This window comes from Capronia coronata, assembly GCF_000585585.1.
Source record: "Capronia coronata CBS 617.96 chromosome Unknown acBCG-supercont1.3, whole genome shotgun sequence".
Taxonomy (NCBI): domain Eukaryota; kingdom Fungi; phylum Ascomycota; class Eurotiomycetes; order Chaetothyriales; family Herpotrichiellaceae; genus Capronia; species Capronia coronata.
The window spans coordinates 1,607,952-1,633,710 of NW_006912895.1; the positions used below are offsets into that span (position 1 = coordinate 1,607,952).

Here is a 25,759-nt window from a genome sequence, read left to right on the forward strand (position 1 = left end):
GGCATCGCACTGTTTGGAGGACGATGAGCGGGCCTCATATAGCGCACCTCTCGCAAAGCAGGAATAAGGGGCCAGTTCGACCCCCCATAGGAATTATAAGACAAAGCTATCATGCTTCTACCTTTTATGTCTCTATGGACCGAGGTATCGAATACTTTTCATTTTGGAGGGTATCTTATATCGTAGCCACAATGCGTAGTAGTCGACTCATCAGATTGAGTTATCATAAGAAATCGTTGGACTGGACACTGTAGTACTTTTTCAGGTCGACATTGACCTGTACGTCCACAAACCTCATTCACCCAGCAGTTTCATGCAATTGCCAGAGGCCTTCCCGCCCGACATCATAGCAGATATCATGGCCATCGGGAACATACACTTCCATTGCAGTGCCATCATGAATTGGGAATCTCGACCCTCGACTGATCCTGCCACAACGTCGGGAATCGCATGGTATTCAGTATCAACATCAACGTGGACCTTGCTGAATGGACTTTGGGAAAGGCTCGAGGCGGGCGGTTTCTTCGCATGCCCAGATACATGCTGCCGCCCCTGAGCAGATGTCGAGCCCACCAGAAAGGGACCTGCTGCTGATTGAGGTCCCAAGTTTGTGGAAGGGATGAGGCTCTATCACAACAACCGCCCACGCTTGACCGCTGGCTGTGGGCGTAAGTTATTTTTGAGAGTGGGAGCGGACTGTAGCCTCGTTGTGCAGCCCAGTCAAGGAGCCGCTTAATCCGACCTGTGTCGAGATGGGATGTTCGCAATATCAATGGGAAAGTGCCCAGTCTCGAGTGAGACACTGTCATGATCGAAAATGAATGCCTTCCTGATTGAAGTTCCATAGTAATTTCAGGAAATCACCTTCGTCACACATTCGCGCACGCTTATCCGCAAGCTGTGTCTTGTCTTCAAGAACGGAGCGGACTTTCTCGCGCACCAGTTCTGCGACCTTGCCTTTTCTCTTGCGGCCGGAACCTTTTGCCAATTTCAACAGCGGCGACTGTTGCTGGTCCTTGAAAAAGGCCGGGAGATCGTCTTCATCGGCATCGACATCCATTAAACCTTCCCAGTCGTCGTCTTCGCCATCACCATCAGCACCGACACTCTGGGCGTTCTCGACCTCCATCAAAGTCGAGTCGTCCTCGGCAGGTGGGCCTTCTTCGAGCGGGACATCATTCTGAGCACACCAGGTCCTGTAGTTGGCCTCTAGCATGTTCATGATACTCGTGGTGCCGAGGAAGTTGGCACGCATGGTCTTGTTTTTCCTGACAAAGCATATCCGCAGCAGCCCATCCCATTCTTCATAAGAGATATTAGGCCGGGGGTTCTTGGGCACGAGGCGCACCACGCTGCTCTCCACAGCCGGCGGCGGCTTGAAGTTGTTCTTGCCGACTTTCATGATATGGTCGATCTTGGCCCACATCTGCGCATTCACGCTGAGTCGACTGTAAAGCTTGTCGCCCGGTTTGGCGAACAGGCGCATGGCGAATTCGCGCTGGAACATCAGGATGCATACTCGCGGAGACGGGCTGGTGGCCAGCAGTTTGAACGTCAACGGACTGGAGATCTGGTAGGGAGTGTTGCTGATGCAGACGTCGAAGTAAGGCAGGTCCGTCTTGATCACGTCGCCCAACACCACGTCGAGTCTCTTCCCTTGCGGCGTGCCTTGCACCCGCTTCGTCACTTCCGCCGCCATACGCGGGTCAAGTTCCACCGCGATGCACTTTTTCGCTTTCTCCAGGATCTTGACCGTCAAATTTCCGCTTCCTGGGCCGACTTCTAAAACTATGTCGGATTGCTTCAGATCCGCTTTGTCTACGATCGCTTGCGCCACGCCGGGGTTCTTGAGCACATGCTGTCCAATGTCTGTGTTCATCTTGAAGATTGCGTTCGAGGTCGCGCCGGACGACGATTTGCCGCCCGGGTGCGAGGGTTTGGAGTAGGGCGAAGCCGCCGCCGCAGCGCCGCCGCCGGCACGCTTTTTCGAGTGTAGTTTCGGCATGGTGAGTGGTTTGTCCTGGTTACCCGGTCATCTGGACGTCCGAGAAGGTGGCGAGCTCGATGTCAGCGAGGACGGAGGATGTCGATGTGTATAGATGTACGACCGGCCAGGAGGGAATGGTCGACTAGCAGTGCAAGAGTCGTCGGACTGTGGACTTGAACTTTTGGGAACTTTTTGGGCGGTGAAAGGTGGCAGAATTTTGCGGCGTGGATCGTGGAGAAATATCACTAGCATACTAGGAAGTACGTAGTAGGTGTTGGTTGTGTACAGCCTCATCAGCCTGCCTGATCCCCATTCGCCGCAGGTACTGTACCTTGGTAGCCTTGCCATCCGTTCGAGTTTGTTCGCGACTCGTCCTGCCCGTCTTTCTTTTCCCACACCCGCCTAAAAGATTCTTGACTATTTCGGTGCCGCAGTCCTTCTCTTTCTTGTCTTTTTCCTACGCCCCCGGCCACCCATGGCTTCACGCCGAGACTTCCTGAGCCAGAAAGCACCCGAGAACTATGTCGCCGGTCTCGGTAGAGGTGCGACAGGATTCACCACACGATCAGATCTAGGGCCTGCACGAGACGGCCCAAGCGCGGAACAGATTCAAGAAGCACTTGCGAAGCGAGCGGCACAACTCGGCGCCGCACCTCCAACGGCCTACGGCGCAGTCGACAAAAAGAAACCAGAACAGGAGGAAGATGATGATGAACGGTTTCAGGACCCGGAGAATGAGGTGGGCTTGTTCGCCTATGGACAATATGACCAGGCCGACGACGAGGCCGACCGAATCTACCAAGCGGTGGACGAGAAGATTGAAAGGCGGCGCAAAAGACCAAGGTTAGTGAACTTCCCATTCCCTTTTGCCGACCCCTTTTCGAAAGAAAGTTGTGGTTTATCTTTTCCACTCTGCTATGGACAGATTACCGACCTGAATCCATCGCCGTTATTTAGGGAAGAACGAGAGCGAGAAGAACTGGAAGAATACAACCGGAAGAATCCCAAGATATCGGAAGAGTTTGCCGCCCTGAAAAGAAATCTTGCGACCGTCTCAGACGAAGATTGGGCCAACCTGCCGGAACCTGGCGATCTGACTGGCAAAAATCGGAGGTCCAAACAGAACCTGAGGCAACGCTTTTACCCAGTCCCCGACAGTGTGTTGGCCGGCGCCAGAGATTCCACAGAATTCCAAACCAGTGTCCAAGACGATGAAGTACAAACAAGTGCGGACAACAAGGATGGAACCATGACCAACTTTGCGGACATCGGTGCTGCCAGAGACAAGGTCCTCAAGGCAAGGCTTGATCGAGCAGCGCAGATGGACGCCGGCACGGGATCGGCATCCACGATAGATCCCAAAGGATATCTTACGAGTCTTGCGCAGACCGAGTTGAACTCTATGGGTGCCGACGTCGGCGATATCAACCGGGTGAGGGTCCTCCTGGAGTCCGTCTGCAAGACAAATCCAAAGCATGCGCCAGGCTGGATCGCAATCGCGCGACTGGAGGAATTGGCTGGCAAGATAGTGTCTGCCAGGAAATTGATCGCCCAGGGATGTGAACAATGTCCGAAAAGTGAAGATGTCTGGCTGGAAAACATACGACTGAATGACAACCATAATGCCAAAATCATTGCTGCTAATGCCATCAAGCACAATGATCGGTCAACGCGGTTGTGGATCGAGGCCATGAAGCTGGAGACAGATACCCGCGCGAAGAAACGAGTTCTACGTCAAGCGCTCGATCATATTCCACAGTCGGTCGCGATCTGGAAGGAGGCGGTCAACCTGGAAGAAGATCCGGAAGACGCAAAGCTGTTGCTTGCTAAAGCCACCGAAATCATCCCATTGTCCGTTGAGTTGTGGCTGGCCCTCGCTCGACTAGAGACGCCGGAAAATGCCCAGGCCGTCCTCAACAAGGCGAGAAAAGCGGTACCCACGAGTCACGAGGTGTGGATCGCAGCCGCGCGACTGCAAGAACAAATAGGCAATGCCAATAAAGTCAATATCATGAACCGGGCTATCAAGGCCTTGGTGAAAGAGGGAGCGATGCTCAAGCGTGAAGAATGGATCGCCGAGGCTGAGAAGTGCGAAGAAGAAGGCGCCGTCTTGACGTGCGGAGCCATCATCCGGGAGACCCTGGGATGGTCACTGGATGAAGACGATGACCGGAAAGAAATCTTCAAGGATGACGCCAAAGCCAGCATATCCAGGGGCAAGTACGAAACGGCGAGGGCCATCTACGCGTATGCTTTACGGGTATTTCCTACCAGCAAGTCTCTCTGGCTGGCCGCTGCAGATCTTGAGAGAAATTATGGCACCAAAGACGCGCTTTGGCAAGTTTTGGAGAAGGCCGTCGAGGCCTGTCCTCAGTCCGAAGTGCTGTGGCTCCAACTTGCGAGAGAGAAGTGGGCGGCTGGAGAAGTCGACGACGCTCGTCGCGTGCTGGGTAAGGCTTTCAACCAAAACCCCAACAACGAAGAGATCTGGCTGGCGGCAGTCAAGTTGGAGGCGGACGCCAAACAAGTCGACCAAGCCCGAGAGCTGCTTGCAACTGCAAGACAAGAGGCCCCCACAGAACGAGTCTGGTACAAGAGCGCGGCGTACGAGAGACAGCTGGGCAACATCGATGTCGCGCTTGATCTGGTCCTCCAGGGCCTGACGTCTACCGTGGTGGACAAGAAAGAAACCCGATTCCCGCGGAGTGCGAAGTTGTGGATGATGAAGGGTCAGATCTACGAGGACAAAGGCATGATTACACAGGCCCGGGAGGCTTATTCCCAGGGCACAAGAGCCTGCCCTAAGTCGGTACCCCTTTGGCTGCTGGCGGCTCGGCTGGAAGAGAAGGCTGGCGTTACAATCAAAGCACGCTCCGTCCTCGACCGAGCCCGGTTACAAAACCCGAAGAACCCCGAGCTGTGGGTGGAAAGTGTCAGAGTCGAGCTGCAGACGAAACCACCCAACATTCAACAGGCCAAGATCTTGATGTCCAAGGCGCTACAGGAATGTCCCAAGTCCGGGCTCCTCTGGGCCGAAAACATCTGGAAGCTGCAACCAAGGACCCAGCGAAAGCCGTTAAGTCTGGAGGCGATCAAGAATGTCGACAATGACCCGATCCTGTTCGTCACTGTGGCCCGAATCTTCTGGAGCGAACGGAAACTAGACAAGGCCATGAGTTGGTTTGAGAAGGCCATTGTGCTCGACAGTGACCTGGGAGATACTTGGGCGTGGTATCTGAAATTCCTGATGCAACATGGCACAGATGTAAGTTTATCCCCTTCAAGCCTGTGCTGCCCAACGAACTATGCCGATCGTGCTAACGTGGCGTTTGTACAGGAGAAACGAGAAGATGTCATCGCAAAGTGTGTCGTCAGCGAGCCAAAGCATGGCGAGGTCTGGCAGAGAGTCCGGAAGGACCCTAAGAATGCCTACCTCAGCACCAAAGAGGTGTTGCTGGACGTTATGGATCAACTTGAGGCAAAGGAGGTCATCGCTTGAGCGGTACTGTCGTGCGAGTAGTGTCTCACAGTTTTTGGCATCCGGCAGCCCGGATTGCATAGCCAGTCTCAAGATGAAAGGCTGATGATGATGATGAGTATAAAGAGATTGAGTGGATGTTAGTCCTGTGGTGTGAACTATACACCATACTTTAATGTTGAAGATTGTAGTACTATGCTGATACCCCTAACATGATACCGTTCCTACCACCTCAGGTTCCAGCCTTGCAGAAGACCTAGTCACGTGGAGCGGCGGTGTCACGTGACAAAGCGGACGCTTTTACGGCGGAGTTTTGTGCCACTGCCGCATCTTAATAATAATGGATGCTTCGGGAGTTATAAAGTGGCGCAGCCAACTAATCAGCCTGCAGCTCTTCTCTTTCTTCCAACATCTTCCTCTCTCCTTCTCTTCTTCCTTACTACTGTCGTGCATCACCCACCACCTTCATCAATCACCTTTGTCTCTCGTCTCGTTTCATCTCTCAACTACGACTACGACTGTTTCCTGTCTAATCCTTTGTGGTCGTCGCTCGTATTCAGGCCCCTTTGTATCCGCGGCCCTTCACACCGCAAACGGCAGACTTTTATACGTGGCAGCGTGTTGAAGAGATTTTCGTCTCACTTGACTCTCAGTATCCCAAAACTATCGGTGGCAGACGCTGTCAGCTCGGTGTAACGGTGTTACTTTGGAAAAGAAAGTGCCTGATCAAGAGTTGAATAAATTTCAAGAGGAGTGCCTGTTATTCATCGTTCGTTTGGGTGCGGCAGAATCACACTGGTTTTGGTGCAAGCACGGCTGGTGAATAAGGACGGACTCGCTGCGCAGCGATCAGACTCTCAAGTTGAAATCATTACTTGTCTACTTCTCAATTAATATCTCCCTTTTCCCGCTGGCTACCTTACTTACCTCTGCCTTGACTGTCCCTTGGAACATAACCATACCAAAAAGCTCATCGCCTCTCCAACATTGCGCTTAATTCCAGCTCACCTGTTGCCGGGTGCAAGATCGACTCTCATCGCGTTTGATCGGCGGCTACCGTTTGGCCTCGCAGCCTTGCCGCCATGGCGTCTTATGTGTATTTCAAATTCAAGTCACAGAAAGAACCTCAACGTGTAACCATCGATGGGCCTCACACCGATGTATGGAATCTCAAACGTGAAATCATCAATATTTCTCGCTTAGGAGACGGAACAGATTTTGATCTCAAGATCTACAAGGAGAACAGCAATGAAGGTAAGCATGGTTCTGACTTTAGCTCAACGATCGCCTCTGACTTTCTGGTAGAATACACCGACGACACCGAAATCATCCCCAAAGACTCGACGGTCCTTGCACGAAGGTTACCAGCTTCAGCTCCAGGTAAAGGCCGAGCAGCTCGTTATGTCTCGGGAAAGCCGCCCGTCAGCGCCAAACCCACGACGGCCGCTGCGGCGAGTAAGGCTGTCAAGGCAATAGACATGGACAAGGCCATGACGGAACAAGAAAAACTGAAGGCAATGCTGCAATTCACCGATGCGCAATGGCAACAGAAGCAAGAAGAGATGTCGCATGAAACCCGAGTCCCTATGCAAGGCACCAAGCCTTTCAAAAAGGCCAACGTTCCCGAAGGCGAGCCACCTCACGGCTACATCTGTTACCGCTGTGGCAAGAAAGGTAAGACACTACCCTCGTCAACTTTTGATCTGCTCGTAACTAACACTGTCAAGGTCACTGGATCCAAGCATGTCCTACCAACGACGACATCAACTATGACAACAAGAACCGAATCAAGCGGACGACTGGTATTCCTCGCTCCATGCTGAAAAAGATCGATCAAGCAGACATTGACAAGCTTGACGATGCTCAAAGACAACATCTTATGGTGAATGCAGAAGGAGAGTATGTCTTTGCTCAAGCAGATGAGAAGGCATGGAGAAAACATCTCGAACAGGTCAAGGCTGCGGAAGCGGCGCAGAAGAAAGTACAGATTGGTGACAAGGAGCTGCAAGATCGTGGACTGGAATGCCCCATCGACAAGCGCTTGTTTGTAGACCCAATGAAGACCCCTTGCTGTGGAAAGACGTTCTGCCATGATTGTATTGAAAATGCATTACTCGAAAACGATCTTACATGCCCTGGCTGTGAGACGGAGAATGTCAGTCTTGAGCGGTTGGAACCCGACGAAGACGCGAAGAAGAAAATCAAGGAATATGAAGCCGACAAGGCCAATGAAAGACAGAGATCTAGAAGTCCTACCGTGACAGCGGACTCCCCAAAAGTCAATGGTACCGCGTCGGGATCCAGACCGAGTTCACGAGAGGGCACCTATTCGCCTAGGTCGACCGATGGACAGACGAGAAAACGTGGTGCCAGTGAAGTGGATGGCTCCGACGCAGATCAACAGGCTGCTCCGGCTATGAAGCGGCAGAAATCGGGCGAGTCTGCCTCGTCGTCGACGTCCAAGGTCGAGAACGAGGAGAACAAGAACAAGGACACCACGACAGAGGAAGCAAAGTCTCCTACAAGTAACAACACGAACAACGTACTGCCGGCCGACATGATGCCCCCCGATTTCTCTCAGATGCTACCGGGCAACGGCATGAACTTCCCCATGATGCCTAATTTCAATCCCTTCATGATGAATCCCATGGCGAACCCTATGGCGATGGGAATGGGAATGAATGGGATGAATTTCATGAATCCAAACTTCAATAACATGATGCCTGGCATGAATATGTTCCCGCCAGCGATGGGCAACATGGGCTTTGGGAATCAGACTCCAATGGCCAACTTCAACAACAATAACAACAACATGAATCCGAACCAAGGTCGTAACAATATGGGCATGGGCGCCAACCCCAATGGGTTCAATGGTAACCAACACAACCGGTCGAACCGAAACTCAGCGTTCCAGCAACCCAAGCCACAGCAGCAACCGACCGGCTTGACTGGTGTTCCCACCGGCCCCAAAGCTCTCACGCAGCAACAGAAGCAGCAGCAGAACAACTTCTACCCTCCCACCGGCCCCGCGGGCGGCAAGTTCTCGAATCAACAGCGCCATGTCGGAAATGAGGAGGATAATGCATACATGAGACAGCCGGTCAACCCTCACCGTCATCTGAACCGGAACCGGAGGCTCAGACAGGCCGATTACCGAGAGTTGTGATACTAGTAGTAGTATTCGACAACATACGTGCCAGTCGTCGCTGCAGGGCTGGCAGCTCTTCTCACCCACCGTTCATTGAATCGCCGGACCATCCATTTGCTATGCGACTGGCTCCAAGGCGAGGTGTGCATACCTTATCTGATTCTCCAGTGATACCTTGGAAGTTTCTCTGGAGCGAAATGGGTGGTTGAGGCATGATGGTCTTTCACCTCAAGCTTGGGGGTTCTTCTTTTCTATCAATGATTGCTGCTTTCATGAAAAAAGCAACATGACAGGGCAAGGCAGGTCAGGGCATGACAAGGTTATGGGGGATGAGAACCATCCAAGGGCATTGGGATTTTGCAACCTAGCGTTACGGGCATGAGACAACCTTCATGATCTTGAGACATTGGCTGCCTTCCAAGTGGATGGGTTCCAAGTGGATGGAAGGTCATGCTCGAGGGACACAGTTAGTTCCACATGGCTGGCTAGGAGGGCTATCCATGGATTTGGACGCATTCAAGTGTCAATATTGGCCTTAAAGATCCAGTTTGGCTTGTTTAAACCAAGCCGGGCGAAATGAACATAACTACCCAAGTTGAACCCAAGAGAAATACTGTTTCCTATTTCCCAACCTGGAGGCGCTGGAAGAGCGTCTGATAACCATGTCCTGATTCCTCGGTACCCGTCGATTCCGTGTAGTCTCTCGCTCTCCCTAGTAATGAATGGACTTGAATTCCAGGCACTTGTGCCTGGGATTCCTGGACCTGTAGTTGATATCTGGTTATGATCGGGCGACCACCCGGTTTGTGACATTCGGGGTCTTCTCAGGGTTTGGCAATGAACTGGGCAGGTATACCTAACAGCGTGTACAGCACGAGCGGGAAGAAAGCATGCATGATGGATCAGGAGAGACCATGGTCAATCACCAGATTATTCAATGCTTCCAAGCAGCGCTGGTCTGGTGGTTGAAATGCAGAGAAACTAGAGCCTCCCTTTTTTCCTTTTTGGCTTGCATCCAGCAACCGACGCAAGCCGCCCTGTAGGTAGGGGCTTATGAACTCGAGCGACGCATGCACTGTGTCACATACACGTCGGCTGTGGTTGCTGCATCAGGCATCGTCATCAGCCATCACGCGTGGTAAAGCAGGCTTGACATGCCTTAAGGTAGAGTCTTGAGATACTTCTGTAAGTCGATCTGTGAGTGGGGGGATCTGTCTCCTGATGATCGACGCCACGCCTTGTTGCGCGAGGCTTCAAGATTTCGTCATGCAGTCTGGTGATGTACACATGCTTCTTGACAGTGATGATGATGGTTCAACCTTGACATGTGGCCAAGGCCACACACACCTCGCAACTGCCAAGGAAAGCGGCGGATAGTCAAGACTATTTCGGAGGCGCCGGGGGCGGGAATGGCAGAAGAAGGAATTATGATGTATTCCTGGTTTGTCTGGTTGGTTTGGAGAGAAGCAAGGCGGCAGAGGAGCCGAGTGATGCCAGAGAAGTTCTAGACGATCAGCCCAGCAGTTGTACACATACAGGAGATATAACCCCGTACGGATACGATTTCCTCCTCCACCTGGTGCCAGTCAGTATGTGCAACTTGCGTCGCTGGGGCGGTTGATAACTTCATATCAGTACCTATTGTGATACCAAGTACCTGACCGGTAGACCGTGAACCATGGTAAACAAGATATCATCCACAGTAGCACAGTCTCACAGTATAATCAGACATTCAGGCTCGCTTACCGTCGGTAGAGTGGGTTGAAGTGATCGAAGCAGTAGACAGTGGCGACGGCGACGGCGAAATACAGGGACGCTCAAACGGACAAAAGGTCCGCAATAGGAGCTTCTAGAGGGCTGTTGAAGACGGCAGATGCCGCTGCTGGTGTTGAGTATTCTTGCTTCAACCATCTCAGAGCTCACCCGCGTTCATCCTTCAGGTCTATCGGCTGTCCCGAAACAGCCAAATTGCCCCTGCACTGGCTGGGGACATAGGAGAGCGAGAGACAAGGATCCGTTGTTGTAGTCTGATCGTGAGACTCCGATAATCTCGCGCTGCAGCCAAGTAATTCGTGACTTAGTCGCAGGTGAATTGCAACCTCGGAGGCGAACAGGAGAGGAGAGGAATTGGAAGAGGAATGGTTGTCTCGGGTGATGCCCAACTCGGTGGAACGCCGAAGGATGCAGCTGGCCAACCGGCGACCACAGTCTGTCCTTCTAGAAGCTCACGGCCCGCCTTCGACGCAGCAACTTAAAATGGTATGGAACCATCCATTCGATGGGATCGATGGAGTAAGGCGCAAGTCTTTTCGGGGGGCGGAAACTGTTTTTGGGGGGCACCGTCCGAATTCCGGCTGCCAGCTCCCAGTTCCCAGTAGCGATTGTACCTTAGGTACGGAAGACCACTGAGGGCAGTTCCTGTGCGCTGTACAGGGGCATCAGAAGGCGAATAATGGGCCACTTCAGGGTCAATGGACCGTTCTCTTGTCGTGGCATGATGAGATCAGGTCAGAGACGAGGAAGTGGGAAGAGAGCCGGGGGGGGGAAGAAGAAGCAACGACGCAGCATGCATACAATGTCTCTGCTGCCATGTTTCAGCTGAGGATGGTGAAGCCAAGATTCATCGCCCAGCATGTGAGCAAAAGACAAGAGCTTTGGAGTTGATCTTGGTGTGTATCAAGATTCGATGGTCGCCGCTTGTTGGTTCGCTTGGCACGCTTAGGCGCTTGGCTCACTACCTCAGCGGGTTCAATTTGCCGCAGTCTAGATCATGCCATGCCAGCCTTCTGCCGCCATCTTCTTTCTGTTTGTGAGGATTACTACTCCTACTGTGTGCTGTGTAGAGATAACGAGGATGCAAGATGCATTATGGTCACGTAAGGGCATGAGTCTCCGGGCAAGAGCAGGCATCAAGCCTTGACATCTGTTGAGGTCTATTAGGTACTACTAGTACTAGTACACAGCGGGTACCTAAGTACCACTTAGTAGGTAGATCCTAATTACCTATAACCGTTACGTCTCTACTACCCCACACGCTAGGTGCGTAGGGCCAACAACAGCTGGAACGTCCCTCTGCGCAGGCAGGTAGCAGAAGGTGCAATAGCTGTTGCTACGACTGTTCAAAATACACAGCAGACTCTCAAGTCTGTCTGTTCGTCACAGCTTCAAAAAAACTCTGCGCAGCTTTGTCTCTCATCATCATGATCACCAGCAGCACAGGTGGCGTGAACTTGAATCCAAACACCAACCAACAACCTGCAAGGCTCGGCTCCCTCCCTCCCTCCATTGACTCTGGGGCGTAGTTCCAGATGGCAGAGATAACAGAGTCGCGCTGTGAGTGGAGAGCCCGGCTGTTGATGCTTCATTTGAGTGCCACAAACTGACCATGACAATCAGCATCAACATCGCCATCGTCTTGGCTGCGTACAAGCCAGTTCAACTCGGCCACTGCCTGGCCATCTCCAGATTGTTCCATCCGTCGAATCGAATCCTTCCTCCTAGCTCGCCGCTTTCGCTTTCACAATGGGCTTGCCCCCTGCACGACCTCCCTCTCGCTCTCATCCACATCTGTCAATTCCAGACCAGGTCCTCAATCGATGTTCCTCCTTTCTCCTCCACCATCCGGCCCTTTCAATTGTTGCAAACATCTGACGCCACTCACTGCAGGTGTGTGATGCTTCAACACCTCAACCCAACACCCTGACAATTAACAAACCCCTGCCGGCGTCACTGACCCATCAGCCAGAACGGGCCTCGAGACCCTGGTTGATCTCAACCCACCATCGCCTTTGCTCCTGCTTCCCTCCGCCAGCCCCTTCTCTGCTCGTCGCCTACTCGCCTGACCGATCTCCATGTGGGTCGCAGCGTAGCACTCAATGCCAAGCACCCAGGACACCTCGACCGTTCGTATCGGTGGCTGTTGGGCCAGGCGATCTCCCACTGCATCCCATACCACACAGCTGGCAGCCAGGGTTGCTGTCGCTGTTGCTGTACCATATGGCCCCGGGAGCATACCACGGTCACTCGCAGCCATGTCCCTACATATACAAGCCTCGATCGCCCACCTCGGGCGGTGTGTTCAGGTCCTGTTTCCTCTGGTATCCCACGTAGTCCAGGCATCCGGTCTCTGTCCTCGTCCTGGTCTGTTCCACAGACCGTCGAGTCCTGGTCCACGGACCATCGCTGCCACACGATAGAACCTCCCTCAACACCCTCCTAGCCTTCCCTCACCATGGAGAAGATCCAAGATTTTCATGCGTACTCTGGCTCAGGGTCGCCAGAGACCGCCCCACGAAGCGGCTCTATCGACGCCACCAACAAGGAAGAGGTAAGACACATCACCTTTCCGTATTGTCGTCTTCGGTCCGGAGCTGACATTCTCCTCTCCTAGGCCCGTCGAGGATCCAAGGTCAACGAAGCCACCGACATCTACGGCGATATCGCCACGGCCGAGGAATACGGCTATGTCGCACGAGGTCTCAAATCCCGCCACATCCAGTTCATTGCTCTTGGTGGTACCATTGGTACGGGTCTGTTTTTGGGTATCGGTCGTGCCTTTACCCAAGCAGGCCCTCTGTCGGTTCTGCTCGGTTATACCTTCACCGGTCTCGCCGTCTTCGCCATGATGATGTCGCTGGGTGAGATGGCCACTTGGCTTCCTCTGCCGGGTGCCATCCCCCAGTTTTGCGCCCGTTATGTCGATGATGCCATGGGTTTTGCCGTCGGCTGGAACAATTGGTATTCCTGCTCCATCACCCTTTGCGCCGAAATCTCCGCCGCCTCCACGGTCATTCAATTCTGGCATGGCTCCCGGGACATCAACGTGGCTGCGTGGATCTCCATCATCATCGTCGTCGTTCTCTGTCTCAACATCTTTGCCGTCTCCATCTATGGTGAAGCCGAATTCATCTTCGCCTCCATCAAAATCATCACCATCATCGGTCTCTTGATTCTCGCTCTCATTATTGATTGCGGCGGGGTCTCGGGACAACACCGCCTGGGGTTCCAATACTGGAACAACCCCGGTGCCATGAAGGAGTATATCGGTTCGGGTAGTACGGGTCGATTCCTTGGTCTCTGGTCCACGCTCGTCAACGCCGCTTTCTCCTACGGTGGTGTCGAAATGGTGGCCGTGGCCGCTGGTGAGGCGGAGGATCCGCGCCGCAACATTCCCAAGGCTGTCCGACGTGTCTTCTGGCGTATCCTCTTCTTCTACGTCTTGGGCTCTTTGGCCATCGGAGTCTTGGTGCCGTACAATGACCCCAACCTCCTCAGCGCCCAGGCAAGCGGTGCGGCGGGTGCCGCAGCATCTCCATGGGTCATTGCCATCAGTCGTGCCGGGATCGATGTTCTCCCGTCCATTATCAACGCCGTCATCTTGACCTCCGCCTCCTCTTCCGCTAATGCCTTCCTGTACACCGGCTCTCGGTATCTGTACGCCATTGCTCAGAACCGACAAGCCCCCAGGTTTTTGCTGAGGTGCACTAAGGCGGGCGTTCCCGTTTGGTGTGTCCTGATCACCTGCTCCATCTCTCTCTTGACCTACATGTCCTGTTCTTCGGGTTCCAACCAGGTCTTCACATGGTATGTCTTTCCCTTCACTGGCTACTCACCCTTTTTGGTTTGGGGGTGCACGCGCTAACCTTTTTTAGGTTTCAAAACCTAACCACGATTAGTACGCTCTTCACGTGGGTCAGCATTAACATCGCCTATATCCGCTTCTACTATGCTTGCAAAGCTCAAGGGATCGACCGGAACACCCTGCCTTTCAAGTCTCCCTTCCAACCGTACTTGGGCTACGTTGCCGCAATCTTCTTCAGTTTGATCATCTTCTTCAACGGATTCGACTCCATTGCCGGAGGCTTCGATTATGAGGCCTTCATCACCGACTATATCGGAATTCCCATCTATTTTGGCCTGTACCTTTTCTGGAGAATCTTCAAGCGAACCCATTTCCACAGTTCAAGCGACGCCGATCTGTACACTGGGAAGGCGGCCTTGGATGCGGTTGTGTGGCCTGAGCGTCATCCCAGGAACATGCTGGAGAGAATTTGGTTCTGGATTGCATAAAGAGCTGGATAGGTTGGACTTGGCCTGGGCTGCATCATGCAGGCTCCAGTGATTTGTTGTGTTTACGAAAGATTTTGTTTTGTCCATATTAAAAAGATACCTCTGTGCGCGTTGCTTGCGATGTCGACAGTTTAGTTGTCAAGATCTCAAAAGAGTCTGTGCTAATGTTCATCATGACAAATGAAGATTAATTCTCTGAACATTTGAAGACACTTTCGCCAAAGACATGCAAGATCAAATTCTCTCGTCTTTGCGTTATTTACCTGTTTTCTTATTCCCTGTTGATGTATGGGTCACGGTAGTTATCTCCATTCAACCAACCGTTGTTATTGCCCCCTTTTTCGAATTCGTTGACTTTGTGTGAATGACCTGTTGGTGTTGTCTTCGTGTATGGTTGGGGATCCCTTGGGAAAAGGCGATTCTCTTCTTTGCAATCGAGGCTCCCAGGTTCGTGGGTCGTTCTTCCACTCTGTCTTGAGCAATGAAGCAGCATGGCCTGTGCTAATTGGCATATTTGGTCTCTCTTGACCAAGAGGAGGAGAAGAGAAGGCCCGCGGTGGCCCCGGGGGGAGAATAGATACCGTAGCCAAAGACGAAAGACGAAAGACGAAAGACGAAAGACGAAAGACGAAAGACGTCCATCTAGACTTCTCCTTATGACTCGAACCGCGCCCTTGACTTGTCGACAAATCAAGCACGGCGAATCGTAACTACCTGGACCCCATATATCTTGTTTCGCTGTCCATCTAGCCAGCACAGCACAGCCAGCCATAGTCCTGGATCTGGGAGCGTGGACTCTGCTCGGTCCGATTCTGAGTCAACTTGAACTGCTGAGTCTAAACCTGACGAGCCTGAGGCAAACTATGATCCAGGGAGCCCCGGAGAGGAGGAATCAATGCCATTAAGATAGAGTTCGGATAAGATGAGTCAATATGCTGCGTTGTGTGAGATAAAGAAACAATGTGTGTGACGATGGCAAGCATAAAGTGTAATAGGCAACTAAGAGCCTGGTTTTGATGGTGGTGGTGATGGTGATAATGATAAGAGGTGGACGAACAGCCGTATATGAGATACTAGTACCTTAGATAGAGATGGATTAGAGTGCAGTAGTGGAGAGCAATAGTTGCCTGCTAATGGATCCCCAGCCTCGTCTGCTGCGATTGGTCAATTCGGGAATTTTGGTTTCAATACTAGTGAAGGGCGCGCGAGGAGGGATCTTGTCATTATTACATATTATCGCCGTCGACTTTGACATACTAGTAGTACATAGTACATAGGGATAGTACATAGGGATAGTACATAGGGATAGTACATAGGGATAGTACATAGGGATAGTAATCACGCCCCGTCTGGACATACTGGTCTATTGCAGACATGGCTGATAAATAATGCTATGCTGTGACAACAGGACTTATACTGGAGGCTCTCAAACTCCAGCCGAGTGAATATCTTGGTCTTCAAATTTTGGTCGTTGTTGGCAGGAAATCCTTGGTTTCCGGCATTTTTATGGACATAACACTACACTTTTGGTAATTATACATTCCAGAACGCTCTCTAGCCTGATTCTCAATCAACTTTCAGGGTCGTTCACGAGTAGTCCCGTCCGCTTGTCGAATATGTACCAAGTCTCGTCCTCAGCGTAGTCTTCCAACCCCGTCTGATCGTCCCATTGGTGCTGAATCGCCCATGAAACCTCGAGTGCTTTTTGGATGGAGTTGCTCATGCCCACACCACTCTGCCACCATGGACCGGCAACCTTGAATCTTCCTTCATACTCGGACTGAAGAGCGTGATGGATCGTTGCCATATCATCGCGATATCCAACCGGATACTGGGGAATGCAATTCGGATTCATGTGGGCTTTGGCAACTTCTGGAGCCTGCACAATTCCGAGGTGCCTTCTCAGCAGGTTCTTGGACATTTCAATCGCTTCTTCCTCACTGGGAAGGTCGCTTGGTGCCCATCCCTCCCACCAGTGTCCACCTAACATGACTGTGAGCTTGGTGCCGGGAGCAGTGTCTTGTCCTTCAAGCTGAAGATCGCCCTCGCCCCATACAACCGTGTCTGGAAGTCCGGAAGTCTCGGAGCCAAAGATGACACCCAATGCACGCTCGGGGTTTTGTTCAGTCGGCACGGAACGCGGGATCAGGTACCCGAAGCCCCGGGTGGATTGGGGAAGTAGATCTGGCTCTCTGTAGTAGAGATTCACGACCATGACGTTGACAGAGGCGTTGGTATGGTCGCATGCCTGCGACACATCCGGTGTCAGAGTTGTCTTCCTTCTACTCGCTGAAGATGTCAAGAATTGCTTCGTCATCCCTGGTCCCAGCGTCGAAACCACGTAGTCAAAGGAGTCGGACTTTCCGTCGCTATGGACCGAGACCTGGGATTCTGTCTTGTCGAATATGACGTCCGCGACCGGGGAAGAAGTCCGAATGCTGACATTGGCGTTGTTGCTGAGACGCTCACCCAAGGACGTAGTGATCTCGCGCAACCCGTCTTTGAATGTGTATACACTAGCCTGTTCAAGTTTTGAAACTAGCGCCCTCATGTTGCCTTGTCTGTTGGCACGGCCGATTGAGTCTTGAGCATACAGGCTGTGGAAACGAAGACTGTCGCCACGGACATTGCTCCGGCGTTGGAACATGAAGGGAATCATCTGCAACAAGATTCCCGGTTCATTTTCCCGGTCTCTGCCCTCAAGGAACCACATCGACGGGAGCAGAGCGTGAGCACTGAGCTTGTACAGATCTCCAGCGTAAATCCCATGGAAAAAGGCTGACGCGAGATTATCCGTTAGAGATTTGCCAAACCTGCGCCGGAGGAAATCGCCGACAGATTCGTCCTGGACAGTGGGATCTCGAAGGGCAACATAGGGTTCTACTGCCAACCCTTGCACGACCCCGTCGAATATGGGCTCCGTCCGAAGCTTGAGTAAACGGAGCAACAAATCCAACACCCCTCTACCTGGACCTGGCAGAAGAACCAGGTGGTCGGGGTAATAGACGTAGCGATTGAGGGCGGCGGGACTCTTTTTGGAGATTGCAATGAGACTGTCTGCTAACCCGAGTTGTGCGATCTACCACGAAGAATGAGTATCAGATGGTCCGGGCCAAACATGGAACGTTCTGCCTACCAGTTCCACTGTTGCTATACCCCCGGGCGAGTCCATTGAAGGTCGCAACGTCCGGGGGCCCCATTCGAACAAGACATGACCGTTCTCAACCGGGATTTTTTCGGACTGCACCCATCCTCCAAGCCGGGGGCTCTTTTCATAGATTGTGATCTTCACGTCCGGAATGCGCTGCTGGAGGTTCCAAGCGGCTGCCAGGCCGGTGATACCGCCGCCCAGAATGGCCACATTCTTAGCATTTGGGTTCGGAGAATCTCGAAGCTTCAAGCCGAGGTCGGGAAGCTGAGGAAGTGTCTGGAGGGTGCGTGATTGCAGATGTACCGCCCGGGGCTGCAAAGAGTACTTTACAGCATGACTGAGGAGGGCATTACGGCCACCCAAGCGCATCTCCAGCGGAGCTCACCAGGAGGTGCATGTGCAGAGGGAATACGAAGAAGGATAGAGGCACAAAGCTCAAAGAAGGTGTGTAGCTTGAAGGGAACTCATGAGGTTGAACGTGAAAGTGTAAGTGTATGATGCGCATGGTTCGGGAAAGTTGCCTTGGAGACTTCTATTCTACAGGAAACGTCCCATAGTCGTGTAAAGAACCTATATGTAATGGATGGAATACAGCCGTCGCTGTCGATCAAATGCGATGAGCTCCCAACCCACACAGCATGGCATTCTTTCCCTTTCAAGTCGTCCAAATCCTCCGCTTCCTCCGCTTCCGCCGTTGCATACATAACTGCCTCAGCGACGTCGGTCCACGGTGAGACAGCTTCATTCGGACGACAGACCGAAGGCTAGCCATATCTTGCACGCGTGAGTGTTGCCGCCGTGCCATTCCCTGCAGTGAATGGTAGGTGTATTTGGATGCGGGCTCTGAAAAGCCGGTATAGCTCTGTATTGACCTGGCCAAGGGCTAAATCCAGAGGGCGCCCCCGATCGATCAGGGGGCCAGACTGCAAAGCAGGACCTCTTAGGCATCAAAGGTTCTTATATCACCCAAAGACTACTTTCATGGAATAGTCGTGTCCGTTGTACCGTTCGACATGCCTGTTTCGCTCGCTGCTGCCTGCACTTCCGGCCCATCGTAACCCATCTTTTTCAAGTCGCGCAGAAGTTCGCCTTCTTTGCCAATCTTCATGATCTGATCATGCGACAGCTTCTCTCCTGCAGCCCGTTTTTCTCTCAGTTCTCGAACAGCCTTCAGCTTCTTAAGTTGATTCCGGATCTTTTTCTGCTGGTCGGCTTCTTCCTGGCCTACGCCTGCGGATTCATTGGCCGCCAGTTTGCTAGGACCTCGCCAGTCCCGCTTGGCTTTCTCTGCATCCGATATATTGGCATTCTTCATTGCCATTGTGACTTCATCGTCTGTCGAGCCTTGAGCTGCTGCCTTTTTCCGAGCGGCCTCTCTGCGTTTGGCATTCTTGTTGACGGTACTGGGAGTAGTAGTGGCGTCGTCTTTGGCCGCACTGACTGGCTCCGCCCCGGGTACGCCTCCTTGCCCTCTGTTCTTCCATGCTTCGGCGCTGCGGTTCTTGTAGGTCTCGACGTCCTCGGGTGGTCTATAGCCTGGCCTCACACGGATTTCTTTCCTGGTAGATCCATCCGCGCGCTTGGAAGAGGGAATGTACGAAGCACCATCTGCGGTGGTTTCGATACCGGCCTTGCTTGGCTTAGACATAGTAAAGTTGCTCCACCAGAAGGACTCCAGGAGGCTTCAGGCTCACGGTGGTAGGGAGGATCAGGGACGATTCGACATGGTTGGCATTGGCGTTCGACTATTCGGCACTCGGTTGAGGCGCTATGGCAATGCTCGTAGTTACCAGTCCCAGTCAAAAGGCTACGCTACACAGGTAAGGCCGACAGGAACCAGACTCGCGAGCGCGCCGCATAGTATCCAACTCACTTCGCAATGCGCAGCTGAAGAAACAACCCGGCAGATATCTTGGACCCTGTTTGGCGAAGCAAAATAACACTCCACGCTGCTCTAATACTCCACAGGAAATATGCGTGCCGCTTTAAGGTCTTCAACATCTACAGTTCGATGGATGAGTTCAACAGACATGTTTTTGGACGTCTATTAGCAGTAGGAAAGCTATCTGGCCAATTTAGCTTTCAAGGGAAATCCAAGGCATGTCGTAAGACCCTTGGGCCATGTGTTTCCGTATTCCATCGTTCTCTCCAGGACAAAGAACCGAAGGGTCCACTAGACGGCGCGGTACGGTTAAACATCATCATCAGCCTTCTCGGGACGACACCAGAGGTACCTTTGTATGCTCTTGTGACTTGTCGATCCCTCCACTGGATACCTTAGCCTTATCCATCACGATCTTGACCGTGCCTCGTCTTGATGCCTGGCAGTTCATGGAGGAGTAGTGTATGGCTCATGGCTACCATGGCTCGGTGAGCTGCAAGGGTGTTGGCATAAGGAAAGAGTTGTTGTCGACCGATGTTGAATAGACCCCCGTGTGACAACAGACATCCTCAAGGGTTCACACCGACCTGAGTCGCTGTATCTCCAAGATTCTGGTAAATTCTGGTAAATCCTGGCCGAAGACATGCGCAGATCGAGGCTACAACGCTGGGTCTTGGCTGACAGGATTATTGCCCCTGCGACGTAAGGGGGAGAGTTCCCGACCCTGCAAGCTGCTGTCCTTTTGGGACCATGATGACTGGCTGGTACGACGGTGAAGGTATTTCAATAGATGACTTCATGGTTTCCGTCATTTTCATCAATTTGCCTCCCTAGTCCGACGGCGGATAGACGAGCATTCCTTGAATAGTTGAACCACAAAGTATGCTGGAACCCAAAAAGTGACCAGGCATACCACCAGCAGTATCTGTGCCCATAGCGGCCATTCCAGGTAATTAGCCGCTGACCTCGGAAGGATTGTGTGATGAGCTTCATTGAGATGAATGTCGATCGCCGCCATCAAGTCATGTGACCGCGGGATCCCGTCTCCCCGTCTCCTCAATACAGAGTTTGCTAATGATAGGGTTAATGGCCGCAGTCAACTATGGAACCAGATTAGCTTGACATAGCCGCAACGGGACATAAAATAAAGCGTACCGCAATGTGATGCCAAAGGACGAACTCAAGATAGCAGGCGGCGGTCTGAAGGAAATCAGATTGGGCGCTATGGTAGATTCGGATAGAAGAGACGGCCGCGAGTGGCAATCGTGTCATTCCCTCCAGCAAGGGAGGACATTAACCGAGAAGAGACAGTCATCCCAATCGTTTGTCCTTAGATTGAAGTAGTTCGGTGCCGAAACTCGTCTTCTGTGTTTCGACTGCTTGATATGCTGCTGCAAGCAAGGGACAAACAAAGCACGCACATGCATTGAAAAGCTCAGACCAAGTCACAACCATTTCCGCCCTGCGCCGACCACACGTTGCCGAAAGACAGGGCTTTTGATGGGCTTCCCGATGGTGTAGAACGGGTTCATCAACGTTTTCACCCACAGCTCAAAGACCTCGGTCATGAATTGGCGAATGGCTTCTTCTGTCTGTGGGCTGGTGGGATTCTGTGGCACGGAAGTGGATGAGATTGTGGACGAACGACTCCCGGCGGAGGCGTTCGTGATAGCTGACGGCTGATGAAGGAGCATGAAGCGGACGTTGGTGCCAGTGATAAAGCAGCTGATGTGTGAGTTGGTCGGGGCATAGTTGTCAATGACCTTGAGCCACATGTTCGGGCTCAGCCATTGAACCTCCTCGACCACATCCAGGGCGGCATGGACAATGAATTGGTTCATGTACCGGGCAGTCTCTCCGTTGCGGAATCTGGCGACCCCATCTCCCCCGGCTTTGGAAGTGCCAAAGGTCAATTCGAAGAGTGGGGTGTCTGTAGGCGAGATGATGACAAAGTAGTAGGACATGGTGTTGAAGACTGAGGAGAGTGCAGCAAACGGTCACAACGCCCGGCTCGTGCTTGTGGCCGTGAGGCTTTGCTTGACAGTCCTCTCCTTGTCGGAGCTGCGATGTCACAGCAGTCACCAAGTGAACGTGCTATATCAAGAACAATTCTATTTCAAGTTCAGAGAGTATGCGAGATGTCGTGCAGTGTTTGAGATGGCAGTACGGATTAGCATCTGCAGGCATTTCCGGTTCGGGTACGATTTGTTGCTGTTTTTACCACGTTCTGCACCTACTAGTAGTATACTCTGTAGTAGTAGTACCTAAATACCTTCGGCACCAGGCTGAACTCCCCCCAATAGCCGTCGTACTACTAGTTTTGAATAATACGGCCAAAGATACGGTAGGTATCTACACACCTGGTCAGCACACCCTGCAGACCGGACATGATTCACTATCTATAGAGTGCAGCAAAGAAAATCAACTAAAAGCAGCAGAATACCAATGATCTGCCGTAACTGCTACACTAACTGTCTAACCGTGCACCCTTTTGGTGGTTGCTAACGGACTAGTGCCGCAGGGCCCATGGTTAGTAGCTACGTAGTAGGAGGAAGTTGAGACTGCACAACTACTAGTAGCACTAGTGTAGTGACTAAAGCGACTAAAGCAACCTCACATCTCGCGACCATAGGTACAGCCAATCATCTCTCGCTTCTCCCCAACGGCTCGCCCGATTGCACAGGCCCAAGACTTCAACCAGTATCTCATATTACCAATCGACCTTGCGAGGACGGTCAAAAAGTCAGCAGATGGTTGCGTTCTGAATTAGTAATATACAAGATATGGGGTGCTCCACGGCGCCCCATGCCGGCCACCGACGATACTCAATCCGAGTCTGGCTTCAACATGCATCTCTCGTAAACCTTTCCGGTCGGGAACCGGGCACGTTTTGCGCCGACCCAAGCCAATATAAAACAGCATCTCTCTGCGAAGAGCGTACGATTCTTGTAGAGGCACATCACACGTTTGCTCTCCAACAATGGCACTCAAACTCATTGTCGTGATCGGCGCCACAGGCACCCAAGGGGGCTCGGTAGTCGACACGTTCCTCAACGAACCAGGCTGGACTATCCGTGGCCTCACGCGCAACACTAGCAGCCGGGCATCCCAGGCTCTCACGGCCAAAGGCGTAGAAATGGTATCCGCAAACCTCGACGACGTGCCATCTCTGGTTACAGCCTTTCAAGGAGCCCACGCGATCTTCTCCGTGACCGACTTCTGGAACGGGTTCCGCAATCCTGAAAACAAATCGAAGCTCGCACCCGGTCAGACCATGATGGAATGGGCGCACGACTACGAGCTGCAACAAGGGAAGAACGTCTTCACCGCTGCCGCCCAGACGCACACGCTGGAAAGACTGGTCTTCTCGGCTCTCCCGTATGTCACGAAATGGTCCAAGGGGAAGTATACCCATGTGTACCACTTCGACGCCGAGGGCAGGGCGGTCGAGTACGCGCGGTCAACGTATCCCGAATTGATGCAGAAGACCAGCGTCATCCAGCTCGGCATCTATTTGACAAATATATTGTGGATGCCACATTACCAGCCGCACAAGGTACACGTTGTTCTTGTTCTTGCAGTAGTTCTGGCGCTGATGGGTTGTAGAATGCAGACGGAGTATACGTCTTCAGGACCAAAATGGCCGCCGATCGCAAAATCCCGCTGGTCGCAACCAGGGAGGACACCGGCCCTCTGACAAAGGCACTCGTCAATGTCGACGGCGGGAAAACTCTTCTCGCGTACCGTGAATTGATAACGCTGGACGAATTCGCAGACACTTGGGGTCGCGCACTCGGTGTCAAAACAAAGTATGTACCGACAGGTCCTGGAGAGGTGTGGGTTCCTATTCCAGAGCTGCAGGAGGACATTGAGGAATGCGCGGACTATATCACCGAGTTCGGGTACGAAGGAGGCGATCCCAGCGTCGTTCATCCCAAAGATGTGAGTCGACACCATCCATGAAATATACTGGAGCTGACGATGTAGCTCGGCGTCCCGATCAATCTGGGCACAGTTGAAGAGTGGATCAAGAAGCAAGATTGGAGTGCAGTAATGTAGAAGGTGATGTTCAAAGTCAAGAACTCTGATTGCTGCTTGAACCACTGCAACCCAAGGCGCTCAGTGTCGACCATCTTCAAAGCGGACTGCAACTTTCACAGAGTTGACAAGACGTGAAGTCGTCGCCTCGACATCTTGCGAGCTTTCATCGCTGCAACGTCCTTGGCCAGTTGCACCCTCGAACGGTTGGCGAACAGTCGGAAAATGACCCGAGTATATTCGAATCAGAGAACTTCTTGCCTGGACACACACTTCGAGCTCCATTTCATGCCACAAATGTTCAAGGAATGGCTGGAGAAATAAGCCGAGGTGCAATAAATAGTACGGAGTACAAAGTGCATAGTGCATTCCCCCTTTGGACTGCATGTTGCTGCTTTAGAGGTATTTTCAGCAGAAGTACGTTTGTGTAGTATTTCCCCGGCCTCATGCCGTTGCTGTACTTGTTACCTCTCCTATTCGCCGTGACAAAATAGACCAATCTCATAGCGAGGATCACAACTCTTGAAGGCGTCTGGACATATCTCCGTGACATTGATCCCGCCAATGCAGACCTACCTCAAGCGGCGATATCTCGTCTCTCACGTGACTTTGCTCTTGTCACGTGATTTGACATCTAGCGACCAGACCGTTGGATCGCTCACATGAAATACAAAGTTTCGTTCCGCACTTGCTTCTGCTCTATTTGAACACTTCTCTACAATTGCTTCCTGTATGTGGCAAAGATGCCTGCGCTCGCGTTTGGCCTGAATGCCGCCAAACCTCGGCCAGGCATCGCTAAACCGGCACCGAAGCGCAAAGCGTTCTTCGACGAGGATGAAGACGCTCCGGAAACCAACGATGTGCCACAATATGGCGCAAAGAAGCCCTCGAAGCCACTAAGGCCGCTGAGCGGATTCGGAGACGACGATGAAGATGACGAGCCTCCCCGAAAATCGCCGAAACTGGCACAACCGGGCCTGCAAAGTGCGAAAGCGAAGGGAACGGGGCCGGAGAAATATACAAACCTGTCGGCGCTACGCAGTGCAAAGTTGCAAGACGAGCAAGCATCCAAGATAGACTCGTCGGTCTATGACTACGATGCGGCGTATGAGACGTTCCATGCTCCCAAAGAGAACAAGTCCACCAGTGGAGGGGAACCGTCCGGCCCCAAATATATGGGCTCACTTCTACAGAGTGCAGAGGTTCGAAAGCGGGACCAGCTACGGGCGCGAGAAAAGCTACTTCAACGCGAGAGAGAGGCTGAAGGGGACGAGTTCGCCGACAAAGAAAAGTTCGTGACCGGGGCGTACAAGAAACAACAAGAGGAAATCAAGCGCATGGAGGAGGAAGAAAAGAAGCGAGAACAGGCTGAAGAGGAACGTCGGCGGAAAGGAGGCGGCATGGCCGAGTTTCACAAGAAGGTGCTCGAAAAGGACGAAGAGCGGATGCGACAGATCCAAGAGGCAGAAGAAGAGGCAGCCCGCCGGAAAGCAAGCGGAGTGCAACAGGAAGGGCCGGCGGAAGAGCAGAAGACCGACGCAAAGATTGCGGAAGAACTGATTCAGAAGGGTGCTAAGATTGTGGTCAACGACGAGGGCGAGATCGTCGACAAGAGGCAACTGCTGTCGGCCGGGTTGAACGTGGCGCCCAAAAAGCCCGGAAAGGAGCAACACGCACCTACGAAACAGGAGTCCGTCCGTCCACAGGAACACTGGAAATCATCCAAAGCTCAAGATTCCCGAGAAGCACAACGCGAGAGACAGTCGCGCATGGTCGAGCGCCAGATCGAGGAAATCGCGGATAAACAGAGAGAAGCGGAATTGGCGGAAGAGCGAGCCCTACAGGAGAAGGTCAAGAGCAGACTCACAGAGACGGATAAGATGAGTGCTCGAGAGAGGTATCTGCAGCGCAAGAAGGAGAGGGAAGAAGAAGAAGCGAAGAAGAAAAAGGAAGCCGGTGGGTAGATACAGCTTGGCCGACTTCGATCAGAAGTACCACGATCTATG

General features: G+C 52.5%; 9 protein-coding genes across 9 annotated transcripts; 5 read left to right on the forward strand and 4 right to left on the reverse strand.

The window, feature by feature from the left end:
- Nucleotides 1-805: 805 nt before the first annotated feature.
- Nucleotides 806-2,005, reverse strand: A1O1_03891 (16S rRNA (-N6/-N6)-dimethyltransferase; the record flags this gene model as incomplete). The annotated part of the gene is made up of 1 exon (XM_007724791.1): nt 806-2,005. The coding sequence occupies one exon, from the start codon at nt 2,003-2,005 to the stop codon at nt 806-808; it is 1,200 nt and encodes a 399-aa protein (XP_007722981.1).
- Nucleotides 2,006-2,462: 457 nt separating this feature from the next.
- On the forward strand, nt 2,463-5,486 carry A1O1_03892 (uncharacterized protein; the record flags this gene model as incomplete). Its single annotated transcript, XM_007724792.1, has 3 exons — nt 2,463-2,830; nt 2,945-5,252; nt 5,325-5,486. The coding sequence occupies 3 exons, from the start codon at nt 2,463-2,465 to the stop codon at nt 5,484-5,486; spliced, it is 2,838 nt and encodes a 945-aa protein (XP_007722982.1).
- A 1,061-nt stretch (nt 5,487-6,547) lies between these two features.
- On the forward strand, nt 6,548-8,631 carry A1O1_03893 (uncharacterized protein; the record flags this gene model as incomplete). Its single annotated transcript, XM_007724793.1, has 3 exons — nt 6,548-6,719; nt 6,771-7,139; nt 7,193-8,631. The coding sequence occupies 3 exons, from the start codon at nt 6,548-6,550 to the stop codon at nt 8,629-8,631; spliced, it is 1,980 nt and encodes a 659-aa protein (XP_007722983.1).
- Nucleotides 8,632-12,844: 4,213 nt separating this feature from the next.
- Nucleotides 12,845-14,682, forward strand: A1O1_03894 (AAT family amino acid transporter; the record flags this gene model as incomplete). The annotated part of the gene is made up of 3 exons (XM_007724794.1): nt 12,845-12,940; nt 13,004-14,196; nt 14,265-14,682. 3 exons carry the CDS (start codon nt 12,845-12,847, stop codon nt 14,680-14,682), a joined length of 1,707 nt encoding a protein of 568 aa, XP_007722984.1.
- A 1,570-nt stretch (nt 14,683-16,252) lies between these two features.
- Nucleotides 16,253-18,202, reverse strand: A1O1_03895 (protoporphyrinogen oxidase; the record flags this gene model as incomplete). Its single annotated transcript, XM_007724795.1, has 2 exons — nt 16,253-17,761; nt 17,819-18,202. The coding sequence occupies 2 exons, from the start codon at nt 18,200-18,202 to the stop codon at nt 16,253-16,255; spliced, it is 1,893 nt and encodes a 630-aa protein (XP_007722985.1).
- A 610-nt stretch (nt 18,203-18,812) lies between these two features.
- On the reverse strand, nt 18,813-19,481 carry A1O1_03896 (uncharacterized protein; the record flags this gene model as incomplete). The annotated part of the gene is made up of 1 exon (XM_007724796.1): nt 18,813-19,481. The coding sequence occupies one exon, from the start codon at nt 19,479-19,481 to the stop codon at nt 18,813-18,815; it is 669 nt and encodes a 222-aa protein (XP_007722986.1).
- Nucleotides 19,482-21,160: 1,679 nt separating this feature from the next.
- Nucleotides 21,161-21,679, reverse strand: A1O1_03897 (uncharacterized protein; the record flags this gene model as incomplete). Its single annotated transcript, XM_007724797.1, has 1 exon — nt 21,161-21,679. The coding sequence occupies one exon, from the start codon at nt 21,677-21,679 to the stop codon at nt 21,161-21,163; it is 519 nt and encodes a 172-aa protein (XP_007722987.1).
- A 1,016-nt stretch (nt 21,680-22,695) lies between these two features.
- A1O1_03898 (uncharacterized protein) lies at nt 22,696-23,774 on the forward strand (the record flags this gene model as incomplete). Its single annotated transcript, XM_007724798.1, has 3 exons — nt 22,696-23,271; nt 23,322-23,657; nt 23,703-23,774. 3 exons carry the CDS (start codon nt 22,696-22,698, stop codon nt 23,772-23,774), a joined length of 984 nt encoding a protein of 327 aa, XP_007722988.1.
- Nucleotides 23,775-24,496: 722 nt separating this feature from the next.
- On the forward strand, nt 24,497-25,717 carry A1O1_03899 (uncharacterized protein; the record flags this gene model as incomplete). The annotated part of the gene is made up of 1 exon (XM_007724799.1): nt 24,497-25,717. One exon carries the CDS (start codon nt 24,497-24,499, stop codon nt 25,715-25,717), a length of 1,221 nt encoding a protein of 406 aa, XP_007722989.1.
- Between the last annotated feature and the right edge of the window lie 42 nt (nt 25,718-25,759).